This window comes from Enhydra lutris, unplaced genomic scaffold (genome assembly GCF_002288905.1).
Source record: "Enhydra lutris kenyoni isolate GAN:26980312 unplaced genomic scaffold, ASM228890v2 scaffoldscaffold11, whole genome shotgun sequence".
Classification (NCBI taxonomy): domain Eukaryota; kingdom Metazoa; phylum Chordata; class Mammalia; order Carnivora; family Mustelidae; genus Enhydra; species Enhydra lutris.
Window position 1 is genome coordinate 16552700 of NW_019154095.1, and position 16474 is coordinate 16569173.

Sequence of the window (16474 nt, forward strand, 5' to 3'; positions counted from 1 at the left end):
CAAATAAGTGAAACCATATGATAATTGACTTTCTCTGCTTGACTTATTTCACTCAGCATAATCTCCTCCAGTCCCATCCATGTTAATACAAAAACTGGGTATTCTTCCTTTCTGATGCCTGCGTAATATTTGATTAAATATATATGGACCATTATCTTCTTTATCCATTTTTCTGTTGAAGAGCATCTTGGCTCTTTCCACAGTTTGGCAATTGTGGCCATTGCTACTATGAACATTGGGATACATATAGCCTTCCTTTTCACTACGTCAGTATCTTTGGAGTAAATACCCAGTAGTGCAATTGCAATGTCATAGAGTAGCTCTATTTTTCTTTTCTTTTTTGTTTTTAAATATTTTATTCATTTATTTGACAGAGAGATCACAGTAAGCAGAGAGGCAGAGAGAAGGGGGGAAGCAGGCTTCCTGCGGAGCAGAGAGCCCGATGTGGGGCTCAATCCCAAGATCCTGGGATCGTAACCTGAGCCGAAGGCAGAGGCTTTAACCCACTGAGCCACCCAGGGACCCCTATTTTTATTTTCTTTCTTTCTTTTTTTTTTTTTTATTTATTTGACAGAGAGAGATCACAAGTAGACAGAGAGGCAGGCAGAGAGAGGGAGGGAAGCAGGCTCCCCGCCAAGCAGAGAGCCCGATGCGGGACTCGATCCCAGGACCCTGAGATCATGACCTGAGCCGAAGGCAGCGGCTTAACCCACTGAGCCACCCAGGCGCCCCCTATTTTTATTTTCTTAAGGAATCTCTACACTGTCTTCCAAAGTGTCTGTACCAACTTGCATTCCCGCCAACAGTGTAAGAGGTTTCCCCTTCCTCCACATCCTCTCCAACACACATTGTTTCCTGTCCTCTTTATTTTTGGCCATTCTAACTGGTGTAAGGTGGTATCTCAATGTGATTTTGATTTGAATTTCCCTGATGGCTAATGATGACCAACATTTTTTCATGTGTCTGTTAGCCATTTGTATGTCTTCTCTGGAGAAGTGTCTGTTCATGTCTTCTGCCCATTTTTTGACACGATTATCTGATTTTTGGGTGTTGAGTTTGAGTTCTTTATAGATCTTGGATATCAGCCCTTTGTCTGTAGTGTCATTTGCAAATATCTTCTCCCATTCCGTAGGCTGCTTCTTTGTTTTATTGACTGTTTCCTTTGTTGTACAGAAGGTTTTTATCTTGATGAAATCCCAAAAGTTCATTTTTGCTTTTGTTTCCTTTGCCTTTGGAGACATGTCTTTTTTTTTTTTTTTAAGATTTTATTTATTTACTTTGACAGGCAGAGATTACAAGTAGGCTGAGAGGCAGGCAGAGAGAGAGAGGGAGAAGCAGGCTCCCCACTGAGCAGAGAGCCCAACATGGGGCTCGACCCCAGAACCCTGGGATCACGACCTGAGCCGAAGGCAGAGGCCTTAACCCACTGAGCCACCCAGGCACCCCAGGCGACATGTCTTGAAAGAAGTTGCTGTGGCTGATGTCGAAGAAGTTACTGCCTATGTTCTCCTCTAGGATTTTGATAGATTACTGCCTCATGTTGAGGTCTTTCATCCATTTCGAGTTTATCTTTGTGTATGGTATAATAGAATGGTTGAGTTTCATTCTTCTATACATAGCTGTCCAATTTTCGCAGCACCATTTATTGAAGAGACTGTCTTTTTTCCACTGGGCAGTTTTTCCTGCTTTGTCAAAGATTAGTTGACCATAGAGTTGAGGATCCATATCTGGGCTCTCTATTCTGTTCCATTGATCTATGTGTCTGTTTTTGTGCCAGTACCATGCTGTCTTAGTGATCACAGTTTTGTAATATAGCTTGAAATCAGGCAACGTGACGCACCCAGCTTTGTTTTTTTTCTTTTTCAACATTTCCTTGGCAATTCGGGGTCTTTTCTGGTTCCATACACATTTTAGGATTGTTTGTTCCAGTACTTTGAAAAATGCTGATGGAATTTTTATCAGGATGGCACTGAAAGTATAGATTGCTCTGGGCAGTAGAGACATTTTAATAATGTTTATTCTTCTGATCCAAGAGCATGGAATGGTCTTCCATCTTTTTGTGTCTTCTTCAATTTCTTTCATGAGTGTTCTGTAGCTCCTCAAGTACAGATCCTTTACCTCTTTGGTTAGTTTATTCCAAGGTATCTTATGGTTCTTGGTGCTATAGTAAATGGAATTGATTCTCTAATTTCCCTTTCTATATTTCCATTGTTAGCGTATAAGAAAGCAACTGGTTTCTGTGCATTGATTTTGTATCCTGCCACATTACTGAATTGCTGTATGAGTTCTAGTAGTTTGGGTATGGAGTCTTTTGGATTTTCCATATAAAGTATCATGTCATCTATGAAGAGAGAGAGTTTGATTTCTTCTTTGCCAATTTGAAACATTTAATTACTTTTTGTTGTCTGATTGCTGTTACTAGGACTTTTAGTATGATGTTGAACAATAGTGGCAAGGGTGAGCATCCTTGTCATGTTCCTGATCTCAATGGGAAGGCTGTCAATTTCTCCCCATTGAGAATGATATTCACTGTGGGTTTTTCAAAGATAGATTTTACAAAGTTGAGGAATGTTCCCTCTATCCCTATATTTTGAAGAATTTGAATCAGGAACAGATGCTGTATTTTGTCAAACGCTTTTTCTGCATCAATTGAGAGGACCATGTGGTTCTCTCTTCTTATTGATTTATTCTATCACATTGATTGATTTGTAAATGTTGAACCACCCTGGCATCCTAGGGATAAATCCCACCTGGTCATGGTGGATAATCTTTTTAATGTGCTGTTGGATCCTATTAGCTAGGATCTTGAGAATCTTGACATCCATATTCATCAGGGATATTGGTCTGAAATTCTCCTTTTTGATGGGGTCTTTGCCTGGTTTTGGGATCAAGGTAATGGTGGCCTCATAGAAAGAGTCTAGAAGTTTTCCTTCTGTTCCTTCTATTTTTTGAAACAGCTTCAGAAGACTAGGTATTATTTTTTCTTTGAATGTTTGGTAGAATTCCCCAGGGAATCCATCAGGTCCCAGACTCTTGTTTTTTGGGAGGTTTTTCATTCCTGCTTCAATCTCATTACTGGTTATTGGTCTATTCAGGTTGCCAGTTTCTTCCTGTTTCAGTCTTGGAAGTTTATAGGTTCCCAGGAATACATCCATTTCTTCTAGGTTGCTTAACTTATTGGCATATAGTTGTTGATAATAATTTCTGATTATTGTTTCTATTTCCTTGGTGTTAGTCATGATCTCTCCCCTTTCATTCATAATTTTATTAATTTGGGTTCTTTCCCTTTTCTTATGGATTAGTTTGGCTCATGGTTTATCAATTTTATTAATTCTTTCAAAGAACCAGCTTCTAGTTTCATTGATGTGTTCTATTGTATCTCTAGTTTCTAACTCATTGATCTCTGCTCTAATCTTAATATTTCCCTTCCTGTGAGTGGGGTTGTCTTAATTTGTTGTTGATTTTCCAGTTCTTTAAGGTGTAAAGAGAGTTGATGTATTTGGCATTTTTCCTTTTTTTTTTTTTAATTGAGGCTTGGACAGCTATGTATTTCCCCTTAGGACTGCCTTTGCCATATTCAATAGGTTTTGGACTGAGGTGTCTTCATTCTCATTGGTTTCCATGAATTGTTTAAGTTCTTCTTTGATTTCCTGGTTAATCTAAACATTCTTGAGCAGGATGGTCTTTAGCGTCCAAGTGTTTGAATTCCTTCCAAACTTTTTCTTGTGGTTGAGTTTCAGTTTCAAAGCACTGTGGTCTGAGAATATGCAGGGAATAATCTCAGTCTTTTGGTGTAAGTTGAGCCCTGAATTGTGACCGAGTATGTGGTCTATTCTAGAGAAAGTTTCATGTGCACTTGAGAAGAATGAGTATTCTGTTGTTTTAGGGTAGAATGTTCTGTATATGTCTATGAGGTCCATCTGGTCCAATGTATTATTCAAAGCTCTTGTTTCGTTGCTGATTTTCTGCTGAGGTGAGCTGTCTATTGCTGAGAGTGGCATGTTAAGATCCCTTCCAGTTAATGTATTCATATCAGCATGACTCTTTATTTTGTTTAACAGTTGGCTATTAGTTGGCTGCTCCCACGTTGGGGGCATGAATATTTATAATTGTTAGATCTTCTTGGTGGATAGACCCTTTAAGAATGATGTAGTGTCCTTCTGTATCTCTGACTACATTCTTCAGCTTAAAATCTAAATTATCTGATATGAGAATTGCTATCCCAGCTTTCTTTTGAGGCCCATTGACATGAAAGATGGTTCTCCATCCCTTCACTTTCAGTCTTGATGTTTGTTTAGGTTCAAAATGTGTCTCTTATAGACAGCATATGATGGGTCCTGTTGTTTTATCCAATCTGCAACCCTGTGCCATTTTATGGGAGCATTTAGGCCGTTCACATTGAGAATGATTATTGAAAGATACTTTTTTATTGACATCATGTTGCCTGTGAAGTCCTTGTTTCTATAGATTGTCTCTGTGAATTTCTGTTCTATGTCACTCTTGGGTTCTTTCTTCTAGAACCTCCCTTAATATTTCTTGTAGTGGCAGCTTGGTGGTCACATAATCTTTTAAACCTTGCCAGTCTTGGAAGCTCTTTATCTCTCTATCCATTTTGAATGTCATCCTTACCTTCAGATAAAGTATTTTTGGCTGCATGTTCTTCTCATTTAGTGCCCTGAATGTCTTGCCAGCCCTTTCTGGCTTCCCAGGTTTCTGTGGACAGGTCTGACATTATTCTGATTGTCCTTCCTCTGTATGTAAGGAATCTCTTCTCCCTAGCTGCCCTTAAGACATCATCTCTGATTTTATGATTCATGAATTTCACAATTAAGTGTCTCAAGGTCTTTCTAGACTTGTTGACCTTGGGGGGTGTCCTCTCTGCCTCTAGGACACAAACACTTGTTCCATTCCCCAGATTAAGGAAATTTTTGTCCAGTATTTTTTCCACTATATCTTCTAGTCTTCTCTCTTTCTCCAGCCCTTCAGGGATCCCAATCACTCTGACATTGGAACGGTCATGGTGTCATTTATTTCCCTAATTCTGTTTTCATGGCTTCTAAGCTGTTTGTTCCAGGCCTCCTCCTGATCCTTCTTTTCAATCAGTTTGTCTTCTAGATCACTAATTCTATCTTCTGCCTCATTTACCCTAGCTGTTAGAGTATTTAGATTAGATTGGATCTCATTGATAGCATTTTTAGGTTCTGCAGATCAGCTCTCACTTCCACCCTTGGAGATTCTATGTTGTCACTAATGGTCTTCTCCAACCTAGTCATCACCTAGATAATTTTTACCCTGAATTCCATTTCCAACATATTGTTTATGTCCATATCCAATAGTTCTGTGACAGAGGCCACAGTCTCTGAATTTTTCCTCTGTTGGGTGTTCCTCCTCCTAGTCATTTGGTGAGAGGTGGTTAAGGGGATGTATATCTGGATAGATCAACCACGATCCAGTCAAGTTGAACCTTGAACAGTTTTGGAACAATCAGAAGTCACCACCAAAAAGAAAGAAAAAAGGAAAAAAAGAGAGAGAGAAAGGGAGAAAAACAAGAAAAAACCCAGCCAAAATGAGCCCCAAAAGTAAGATTTATATAGTACAAAAACAAATACACAGAAACACTGACAGAAGAATAAGATGGGAGGGTGGTTAAAAACCCTCAATGTGGGCGGGCAAGGAAGGTTATTTCAGTTCTTCCTGGGTGTATCTTGTTACCTTCTTTAAACGACTCAACTTTCCAGAGATATAGGGAAATTAAAACTGTTTTATATATAGGGGTAGTATTGAATAGGGGAAAAGGATTACCTAGAAGCTTATATCTATATATATATAAAGAAAAAAGAAAAGAAAAAGAAACACAGGTATATGTATTAAAAAAGTTCAAGTTAAAAAGTTACTATGTAATATGTTGTATTAAACTTCTAGATATATTAAACATCTATTATATTACATGATAAGCATCATGTAATATGTTTATAAACACCTATGTTTATAAACATAACCATCTGCATGTGTTGCATACAAACATCTAGATGTATTAAACATCTAGTTGTAATGGTAAGTAGGTTAAAAAAATAAAAGAAGAATCGTGAGAACAAATATTTTTTAAAAATTTTATCTATGAAACATACAGGTTTGGGGGCAATACAAGGGGCTTAATATATTGTTTTCCTCTGGTGTTGGGGTTTTACAGTTTTATGGGGACCCTGTGGTTATTATCCTCTTGTTCTTTTGGCTTGTCTTCTGGGGGAGGGGCTGCTGCATTGTTTTTCAGTCAGTCTTGCCTGGGCTGAGCTGTTCTGCCCCCTATCAAGAGGCTGGGCTCTGTGGAAACTGGTTTTTCAGGCTTTTGTTCTCTGGAGCTTTTTGTTCTTTGGTGGCTTTTGCAGCTTTTCTGAGGGTTAGTGCGACGTAAACGGTCTGTACCCACAGCTCCACCTCAGAGAGAAGCCTCAGTCTGCTCCCCTCTGGGTCGTCCACAACACACAGACTCCCCCTTTGCAAACTCCACTGAACCCCACAGCCCCCCACAGGCAGTGTGCACTCCCAGCCACTGTCTCAGTGGTCTCCCAAGGCCCCTTTAGTGTCACCCCAGTGCCACTAAAACCGAAAGTGATATTGGTCCAGGTGAGCCCAATACCGAAGGCTACTGTTAATGGGACTGCTGTCTAGAGTCCATGCCCACGCTGGGTGTACTCGCGGACCCCGCGGCGACCCAGGTGGCAGATTGCTGCAGGTCCAGGGACCTCTGGCAGGAGCCTGTGCCAGGCTGTCTCAGGCATAGGTGGAGATGTGCCCAGCCCCGGCGGTGGTGTAAGCTGTAGAAAGCCACAGGCTCAGGCACCACCGACTGGGAGCCCTGCCTGGCTCTCTCAGACATGGGTGCGTGCTGGCGGTGACCGCTCTGGGGCCGTGGGGTTAGGTCCGTGCCTGTGGCCACCGAATTCCACCCACTGCCTCTTAAAACCCTTTGTTCTTTTTGAGTGCTTTTAACCAGACTCCACGTTAATGCTGGTCCCCAAGCCGAGGACACTTTCGTATTGGGGTATTACTTTCCAGTGGGTCGGTTCTGGTGGCCCCCTCCCCCTTCTGTTTATCCTCTGATATCGGTCTAAGCATTCCCACTCTGCTTTACCTCTCCACTAGTGTATTCTGCCACCATAGAGATCCAGAAGTATATAATCCTACATCTCAGGCTGGTTTCATGGATGTTCAGAGTGTTCTGATAGATATTTAGCTCAAGTCAGGGGACCGGTTGAAACAGGGTCTCCTACTTCTCTGCCATCTTGCCCAGCCCCTTTCATAACTTTATTATTAATGAATAAATGAATTAGAATCTTTTCCTAGAATATCCATCTCTATTCTTGTGCATGAACCAGATAATGTTTCAATGTCAATATCTGGTGGGGAAAGTCTATCATCATTACTCTTCTTTTATTAACATTTCCTCACATTTCCTGACAAACTTTATGTTCTGGTTGTCAAATTCAAAAATGAAAAGTATCACATTGAACCTCAGGCCTTAAATCTATTAAAAATGTGGGGATAACTGACACTGTCATAATAATTAGTTTTCCCATCAAAGGACATATTCTTGGAGCACCTGGGTGGCTCAGTCGGTTAGGTGTCTGCTTTCAGCTCAGGTCATGATCCTTGGGTCCTGGGATCGATCAAGTCCTGCATCGGGCTCCCTGCTCCAAGGGGAGCCTGCTTCTCCCTCTGCCCCTCCCCCAGCTCATGCTCGCTCTCTCTCTCTCTCTCTCTCTCTAATAAATGAAAAAAATTTTAAAAGAAAAAACATATTTTGCCTCTCCTTTTAATGACCTTATGTAGGTTTTAGGTTTTATAGTATTGATTTTATACTTCATTGATCATCCATGCCCTAAATTTCTACAGTGCTTACATTTAGAATCATTCACTATGGCCTTTTATTACACAAACTGATTAAATTGTTCTCTAATTACTTCATGGGTTTTCATCGTGTTTTCAGGAACCGGTAAGCTCTTTAGGGGGAGGAGCTTATGTTCTGCAAGGGACTGGCACAGCTGAGCACTCGGGAAATACAGGTTGACATCACTGCTGACCAAGGGGGGGGTGACTAGAGCTGGTGGTCAGTCGCCTCTCCTCACTGCTCTGGCTGACACTCTGCTCATTCTACATGAGCATTTCTTTTGGAAGGCAGCTGTGATTAGTAGTTCAGATGAGGAGGTTCGGGGTGGGGTCTTGCCCCCCTCTGTCCAGAGCCCACCGCTCAGTCATGTGTTGTTGTGTTCACAGGCAAACTGGCATGGAGCGAGTGTCCTCCCCACCGGTTTCCTCCTGGAGCAGGTTACCCCCAGTAGGCGCAGAGACCAGAGAGCAGAATATGGTGATTCCTGGATCTCGCCCTGTTTCTGTAAGACAACTCTCATTCTATCTAAGTGCACCATTTAGATTGTCTATGGGAAAACAGACAAGCAAGCGAAATATAATTTTGGCCCTTCCCAATGAACTCAGTGCCATCAAATGTCTCCATGATTTGCTTCCTGGAAGTAACTGGCTTGCGACAAGGGACAGGGGGTGGGAGGGTTAATTCACTGTTTAGTGAAAATACAGACATGATTTGAACTAAGTCAGAAGGTCCAGGTGTCACAGATCATCTGATAGTCAGGATGGTAGAGGGAAGAAAAGAGCATTAAAGTCAGGTCAGGAGACAGGGAGATCTGTGTTTGAACCCTGCCAGGCAAACTCTGTATGACTTCTAGACATTATTCTCACTGGGACTTAATTTTCTCACCTGTAAAAGGGCCATCGTGTTTCCTTCCTCAAAGAATTGTTGTAAGGGTGAAATGAATTTATAGATGGTAAATTCTGCCTGCATAAAGTAAGACCTCAGGAAAACACCTGTGCCATTTTTACCAGCCCTCGTTCTCCCACCTGTACCATGGCTAAAGGTCTGGGCAGGTCTGGGGTGGCTAGTATGAACAACCACATTTCCCCCCAGGTGTATGATGAGTCCTCACTTTATTTCCATACAAGTAACTTGTCTCTATTTCACAAAACACAGAAGGACTCCAGTTGTGGGAGCATAAAGGCCTAGAGAGAAGATGTGACAGACACTTCCTCTTGCATTCCTTTGTCTCCTCGAGTACAGCAATCGAACCGATTCCTAGAGAGGCGGGAGTTGCAAAGGGTTGACGTGTAATCTTAGCATGTTGTGGCTTAGAGTAAAGTCCTTTTTTTTTTAATTTTATTTATTTATTTTACAGAGAGAGATCACAAGTAGGCAGAGAGTCAGGCAGAGAGAAAGGGGGAAGCAGGCTCCCTGCCGAGCAGAGAGCCCAATGCGGGGCTCGATCCCAGGACCCTGACATCATGATCTGAGCCGAAGGCAAAGGCTTTAACCACACTGAGCCACCCAGGCGCCCCTTAGAGTAAAGTCTTAATAGAAGGATGCAAGCATTACATTAATAAAAATGTCTGTTGCTTCACAAATGCCAAATTATATGACTATTTTAATTTAACAGTAAGGATTTTAGGTGGCTAAGCTTTTGAATCCATGTTTATCTATGAGGACACTACCATTTTCTCAGGCTACATAACAAAATTACATAATTAAAATATATATTGATATTCATGCTTGATGGACCTTATACTTCACAGTCTTTAAATAAGAATTTAGCGAATTAGCAGGGCACCTGGGTGGCTCAGTGGGTTAAAGCCTCTGCCTTCGGCTCAGGTTATGATCCCAGAGTCCTGGGATCGAGCCCCACATCGGGCTCTCTGCTCAGCGGGAAGCCTGCTTCCTCCTCTCTCTCTGCCTGCCTCTCTGCCTACTTGTGATCTCTGTCAAATAAATAAATAAATAAAATCTTTTTTAAAAGAAGTTTTGAATTAGCGAGGCCATGAGCACAGGGATCTTCTTTTGTCTTTTTTAAGGATTGCATTTACCTTAAACCAGAACATATTATCCTTTATTCAGTACAGAGGGAGGCACCCACAAAACCGTGTGCTAAGTGCGATACCTGACAGTTTAGAGCGATTGCCTTTTCGGGAAAGATCTCTGACGATAGAACACTTTTCGAGACCCAGCACGACCCACGCATTTCGGGTAGGTTGCCTGTTAACCATAAATGTGATTTTTAAAAATATCTGAAATAATAAAACTCATCCCTCCTTTTGTTTTTCTTCCAACAGTTAGATACTCCTCGAAAAGGTTCACTGACCCTGATGGAGTTTGCTGGTCACACGTGGACAGGTCAGAGTTTCTTCACAGGTCAGTTTTCTCCACATATAAATAAAATGATGTCATATGTGAGGTTTCAAGTGTTGGAAAGAGGAATTAGGGATTATCTACCTTAACAGGACTATTTTGACACGTAGGAGGAAATACCAAACGTTTGCCCTCTACGTGCAGACACAGAAGTCTCTACAAAGAGCAAAGATGCAAAACTAAGCACCTACCTACTGTTCAGTGTAAAGGGAAAAATGCCCAAACACTCTTCATTAAATCGGGGCCTCCTCTCAGAAAAAAGGAAAAGTCTGTCTCATGAGTCTTACAAGAAATCGGGGTCTCTCTCTCTCTCTCTGCAATAGTTTTCATGTTTTCCATGAAACCCTAATCTTACTTCTCTTTGAAGATCTAATGAGAAAAAATGCTTCAGGGGCGCCTGGGTGGCTCAGTGGGTTAAGCAGCTGCCTTCGGCTCAGGTCATGATCTCAGGGTCCTGGGATCGAGTCCCGCATCGGGCTCTCTGCTCTGCAGGGAGCCTGCTTCTTCCTCTCTCTCTCTGCCTGCCTCTCTGCCTACTTGTGATCTCTGTCTGTCAAACAAATAAATAAAATCTTTAAAAAAAAAAAAAAAGAAAGAAAAAGAAAAGAAAAAATGCTTCAGAAAATTAATGCAAATATTCTAACTATTTTATAATGGGTTGCTGTACAGCTACAGACTTATTTTCAGCCTAGTAGCTATTTTTAGGATAAAGTTTCCAGTCTGAATTTAGGCCAATGATGTTTTAGTTTTCAAAATTTTTTGCCAGCACTTTTAAGGAGGCAACATAGCACTGTCATGAGTTGAGCCACTCTGGAATCAAATGTCTGTTTTCCATCCTCTTCGTTGAGCTATCTTAGGAGAGTCTCAACCTCTCTGGGCCTCTGTTTCCTCTTTTACTAGAGGCTGGGTGGATAAAACCATCTTTGGAAAAACATATGCAAAGGACCTAGCTAGATTCCAAGCATCTACTGTTTGTTCAAACATTATGAATAATTTGTTTTATATATAATCTGAAATGTGAAAGATAATCAGCTATTGTAGGGCAAATGCTATAGTTTTAAAATAAATCTAGTAAAACAGAAGCACTGGGACAACACAGCAATTTTATCACTGTTTACACCAGCCCTTCCATAGTTCTGTAGTCTAGTGCTGTCCAAGATTCTTAAGCTCTTTTACAATTTTTCTCCTATGCAAATAGCCCTAGGCCACTGTGCCTTCCTGTTGCTTTTCTTTGTATGTTTCCCAGAAGCGTTCCCTCTCACTGTCAGGGACGGTAGTTCCTTCTCTGAAGGGCAGCCCTGCTCTGTTATCAGTTACTGCTCTGCCTTGTAGATGGTTGGAGGAAAGTAGGCATCAAAGCATGTTTATTAATAAATAAACAATGTGCCAAGTGCTCACTCTGTGCCAGGTTCTCTGCCAAGTGTTGGCATTCAAACACCAAGGATGTTTTGGTCTGTGCCTCAAGGACCAGTCAGTGTAGTGGGGAAATGGAAAGGACCATGAGAGAGGGGATGCCGCTGGATACACAGATGGGTAAACGGACAGAGAGGCTTCCCAGAGGAGCCATGAGCCATGCCACCCAGCATGGTACATGAGAGAGAGAGAGAGAGAGAGATTGACTCCAAGGATGGCCTGGAGACTGATGCTGAGGGAGAGAACTCACGTAATTTTGATGAATTCAGTTCTGGAGATGTTGACCACACCATGCTCGTTTTAAATCTGCTCACTTCACTTTCCCCCATTCCTGTCAGTATATTCTCTTATCGTTAATTTTGTGACTATCGTTATTGATGGTCAGAAGCCTTTTTCATTTCTATAAGAATAACTGAGGGCACGTAAGAGACATATTCCTCTATTTCTAAGCATTTATTTTGTTTTCTTCTGAAAAGCAAGCATGTAATCACTTTCTTAACCTTTGTTTCCAGGTCAGAAAGCTAATAGCGGGAGCTATTATCGACTATCGATAATCAATATCGATTATTGTTCTGTGGCAGGAAAAAAAAAGAGAAAAGGAGAAGGTGTGGGGTATCCCCAACAGTGGGAAGGATCTCTTAAGGCAGCTGACATTGTTTCTGCCCTCATGAAGTGGTAGGGCCGCCAGAGCTCCCCACTCAAATTCCTGGGCCTTAGGCATCCACCTCTAGGTAGACGGTTCTAGCAAACCCACCAGCTCCAGGAGGACACAGGGCCAGCACCCAGGCTTAGTGGAGGGGGAGCCCCCTTCTTTTCTTTCAGGACCCAAAATGTCAGTTTTTGCATATTTCCTGGTTTATGTAAAAGTGACATGAAAACACATTTTTTTCTTTTTTAAAAATATCATCTGCATGGAATCCTTTTGAGAGCTGGGACTTATTAGCATTTTAAAAAGAGTTATTTTTTGGTTGGTGTTTCAGGTTCACAATATCCACCTAAGTCTTTTCAGAGGACAACTCTGACTACAAGAAAGAGATTCCAAGTGGCATCTTGATGGAACTTGAACTTCAAAGCCTCAGCATACCATTTATCACTTGAAAAATGGAAGAACAAGTATTATACTATGTATCTGTTTGTCTGACAGTGAAATGTGAGCCTGTCTGAGAGAAACGCAAACAAATAAACAACTTGATTTTGAACACTTGCTTTGCAAAGAGAATACAAGTCAAATTCACCAACCTTCTTTACTGGAAGCATTCCAATAAAGGTTCTTGAGGCTTTGCTCAGAAGAATCTGATCTGTGTTTATCATCCATCTTTTTTTTTTTTTTTTTTTTTTTTAAGATTTTGTTTATTTGACAGACAGAGATCACAAGTAGGCAGAGAGGCAGACAGAGAGGAAGGGAAGCAGGCTCCCTGCTGAACAGAGAGCCTGATATGGGGCTCGATCCCAGGACCCTGGAATCATGACCCGAGGCGAAGGCAGAGGCTTTAACCCACTGAGCCACCTAGGCGCCCCTATCATCCATCTTTTATCAATTATACACAGACACACACATAATCAGTGCATGTATTCACACACTACTTAACAATGGGAGAGGATATTATCTAGGAACATGCCATTTTGTAACATTGTGTCTTGACATGTGTTTTGCATCTCATTCTGTTACTGATCCATCAAAATCCTAGCCACTAATAGATATCACTCCCTTCTCTAGAAAAGAACAAAGCCGTCTTTGGTACAATATGCCAGTTTGACTAAGGTTCAGATGGTCCTAGTCGCTGTGCTGACTTTCTTCCATCTTTTTTAAAAAACTACTTTAGTCACCGGCCTCTTTGCGGAATGTCAGTGGCTATTTCTTGAGCCAATTAGGTTTTACTAGTTTTCATGCTCAAACTCAGTCTATTCAAACGTAGCCCAAACTTACTGATTTTTAAACCTGAATATAAACAGAAAGTATATTGCATATGGTTTTGCAGGTGAAAGTGTTCATCTACTAGAGGAAAGGTTTCAGCAGCTTCTTTCTTGTTTGATCACAGTGTAACCTTTGCTCAGATGCCACCTCTGCCATAAAGCCTTCCCAACCCCTCTGTCTAAAGTACAGGTTCTATCCTCTCTGTCCTCTTGCTCTGCTTTGTTTTCTTTCAGGGCATGTGTCCCTGTCTGGTGGTCATATAGAAAATGGAATAGGGAATGTCGAGAAGAAATGATGAATCAGAGGTCAGGCTCTGGAGCCAGTTTCTTTCATTCCCCCTCCCCATGGTTTTCCTCTTTAGTGACTCGTATCCTCAGGCTCACTTTCAGATCTCAAATCACCATAATTTCTTTTTTTATATCAGATATGTATATTTTATCAATCTCTTTTTTTATTCATCCAAAATGAAACTTTACCTATCATCATACAAATGTGTAATAAATTATTTTCAGACATATTTCTGGTTGTAAGAAAAGAAAATCTTGGCCTATTTATAGATGTCTGAAATTAACAAGTGCATTGGGACTGGAATTAGTGTCGTCCTTGATCACGGAGTGACAGAACAAACACGATGCTAGAGTCACCTTGCCTCTCACTGATCATTTCTCCCTTACATTCCTGACTCATTTCTTATGGTAACACAGCATGTGAGAGAGTAGATGGATGACCACAGCTCTGTAATATTTTTAATGCTTAGTTACCCACACAAAGCAGACTGGAGAATTTTGAGAGTTTTATAAACTCTCCCTCAACATTAGCTATAGAAACTTTCAAGAGAAAATATCAGTCTCAATTTAGCGGCCTCCAAATATGAGGAATTACTTGACATGGAAACAGTCTGGAGTCCCAGTTCCTAAGGGCCTCTAGTTTAGTTTCTCTGGTCACTAATTATGGCTAACTATATCCTTTCTATCCACCCTGCTCTTACAGAACCACACAAGCTCATTTCTGTCAGTTTCCAAGAACCTTGCAACTCCTTTCCTAATCAGCACAGACTTCTTAGAAGGAAAATGACTGGTATGCATTCTAAACTGACATTAAGATAGAGTATCCAAGATAAATTATTTTTTTCATGCAAAAGCATGGAATATATTTTATGATAGCTTTACTTTATGTGGCTTCTGAGTTTTGTAAATGAGAATCTATTATGGATATACGTATTGATAAAAATGCTTTCAGAAATAGAACCCAGTGCAGCGATCATGATTCATATCTTCTAAACATTTCAGTAGGATAAAATACAATCTTAGAAATAGCAGAGACTTGACTCTGCCACTGAATTTAAAAAGACTTGTGTATAGCATATATTTTTACACCTGTATTAAAAGATAACATTTTATATATTGGTTAAGTGAACCTTAGAGGTTAGTAAATAATGTTTGTATCAAGGATGGTGCTTTCTGAACTGATTTGGGAAAAACTGGGGCAGTGTTTTCATAATAATCTACCTTGATAAATGAGTCTTAGAATTTCTCTGTTAAAAATTGAAAAAGGCAAAGTGAATAACTCCTGAGATCAATTTTTAAATGAAGGTTAATAACTGCATTAATGGAAATGTCTGTTAATTCACCCAAAACCAAGGAAGGAATGAAGGAATTTTAAAATAATATAAAAACAGGGACGCCTGGATGGCTTAGTCAGTTAAGTGGCTGCCTTCAGCTCACGTCATGATCCCAGGGTGCTGGGATCGAGCCCCACATCAGGCTCCCTGCTCAATAGGGAGCCTACTTCTCCCTCTCCCTCTCCCTCTCCCTCTCCCCGTTGCTTGTGTTCTCTTTTGCTTGCTGACAGATAAATACAATTTTTTAATAAAATAATAAAAAGATGTAAAATACCATAGAAAACTGCAAAATTTTATAAATTTTATACCAACATTAGTATCCATACTGATGTTATTCTGAACTAGAACGGAATTTCTATGCCAACTAAGAGGTACATTTTTATAATGTCATAAAATATGTGGGTATTATATTTTTATTGTCCCTGCTTCATTATGACCACAGATCATTTCTCAGGAATTTTAGCTCTTTAATTTTTAATTAAAGCTGGAAAATTTTTCAAGACTTCATTACACTCATAAGACGTCTTTCCGGGGCGCCTGGGTGGCTCAGTGGATTAAGCCTCTGCCTTCGGCTCAGGTTATGATCTCAGGGTCCTGGGATCCAGCCCTGAATCGGGCTCTCTGCTCAGTAGGGAGCCTGCTTCCCCCTCTGTCTCTGCCTGCCTCTCTGCCTACTTGTGATCTCTCTCTCTCTATCAAATAAATAAAATCTTTAAAAAAAAAAAAAAAAGATGATTCCTCTTTAAAAAAAAAAAAAAGACATCTTTCCTTTCCCAATATTTATATAACTTGTGTACCTCTCCAGTTTCTAAAACACATGTTATTCACTCACTTATTTCTAACTGGATAGCATACTTTTCCCAGTGAATTAAAAATACATAACTATATGTGTTTGGGAGGGTTTATCTCATTTATGAATACCCCAATTTAAGCTCCCCCCCCCCCCAGGAGATGACATTCCTGTGTGATAATCATGGATTTATTATTTCACCGAATATTCACCAAGCACCTTCTTTGTGTCAAATTCTGTTCTGAGCATTGGACTGAACAAGACAAAGCCCAAAGTCTTTGCCCTAATAGAACTTCAATTCTGGCAAAGGGGGATGATTATAAACAAATCAAGAAAAGCATTCTAGACAGGAAAAAACACACATGCCTAAAACAGGAGCATACCTGGAGGTTTGAAGAACAGAAGAGAGACCAGTGGGACATGGCTTGGAATTAGCAAGGGGCTGTATCATAGGAGATGAGATGGGTGCAGTAATTGGGAGCCAAA

The 16474-nt window shown here is 40.7% G+C and overlaps 1 protein-coding gene across 2 annotated transcripts in view; it reads left to right on the top strand.

The window, feature by feature from the left end:
- Nucleotides 1-16474, top strand: part of LOC111144567 (cytochrome P450 4V2) — a 69687-nt gene that overhangs the window by 26919 nt on the left and 26294 nt on the right. Inside the window, exons 11-14 of one of the 2 annotated variants that reach the window (XM_022498910.1) lie at nt 8275-8392; nt 9959-10087; nt 10174-10252; nt 12643-12937. In XM_022498910.1, the coding sequence (XP_022354618.1) occupies nt 8275-8392; nt 9959-10087; nt 10174-10252; nt 12643-12716 (400 nt within the window). In that variant the 3' untranslated portion in view covers nt 12717-12937. Of the gene's footprint in view, nt 1-8274; nt 8393-9958; nt 10088-10173; nt 10253-12642; nt 12938-16474 lie in introns of those variants that run through there. The other variant, XM_022498908.1, reaches the window with a different exon arrangement.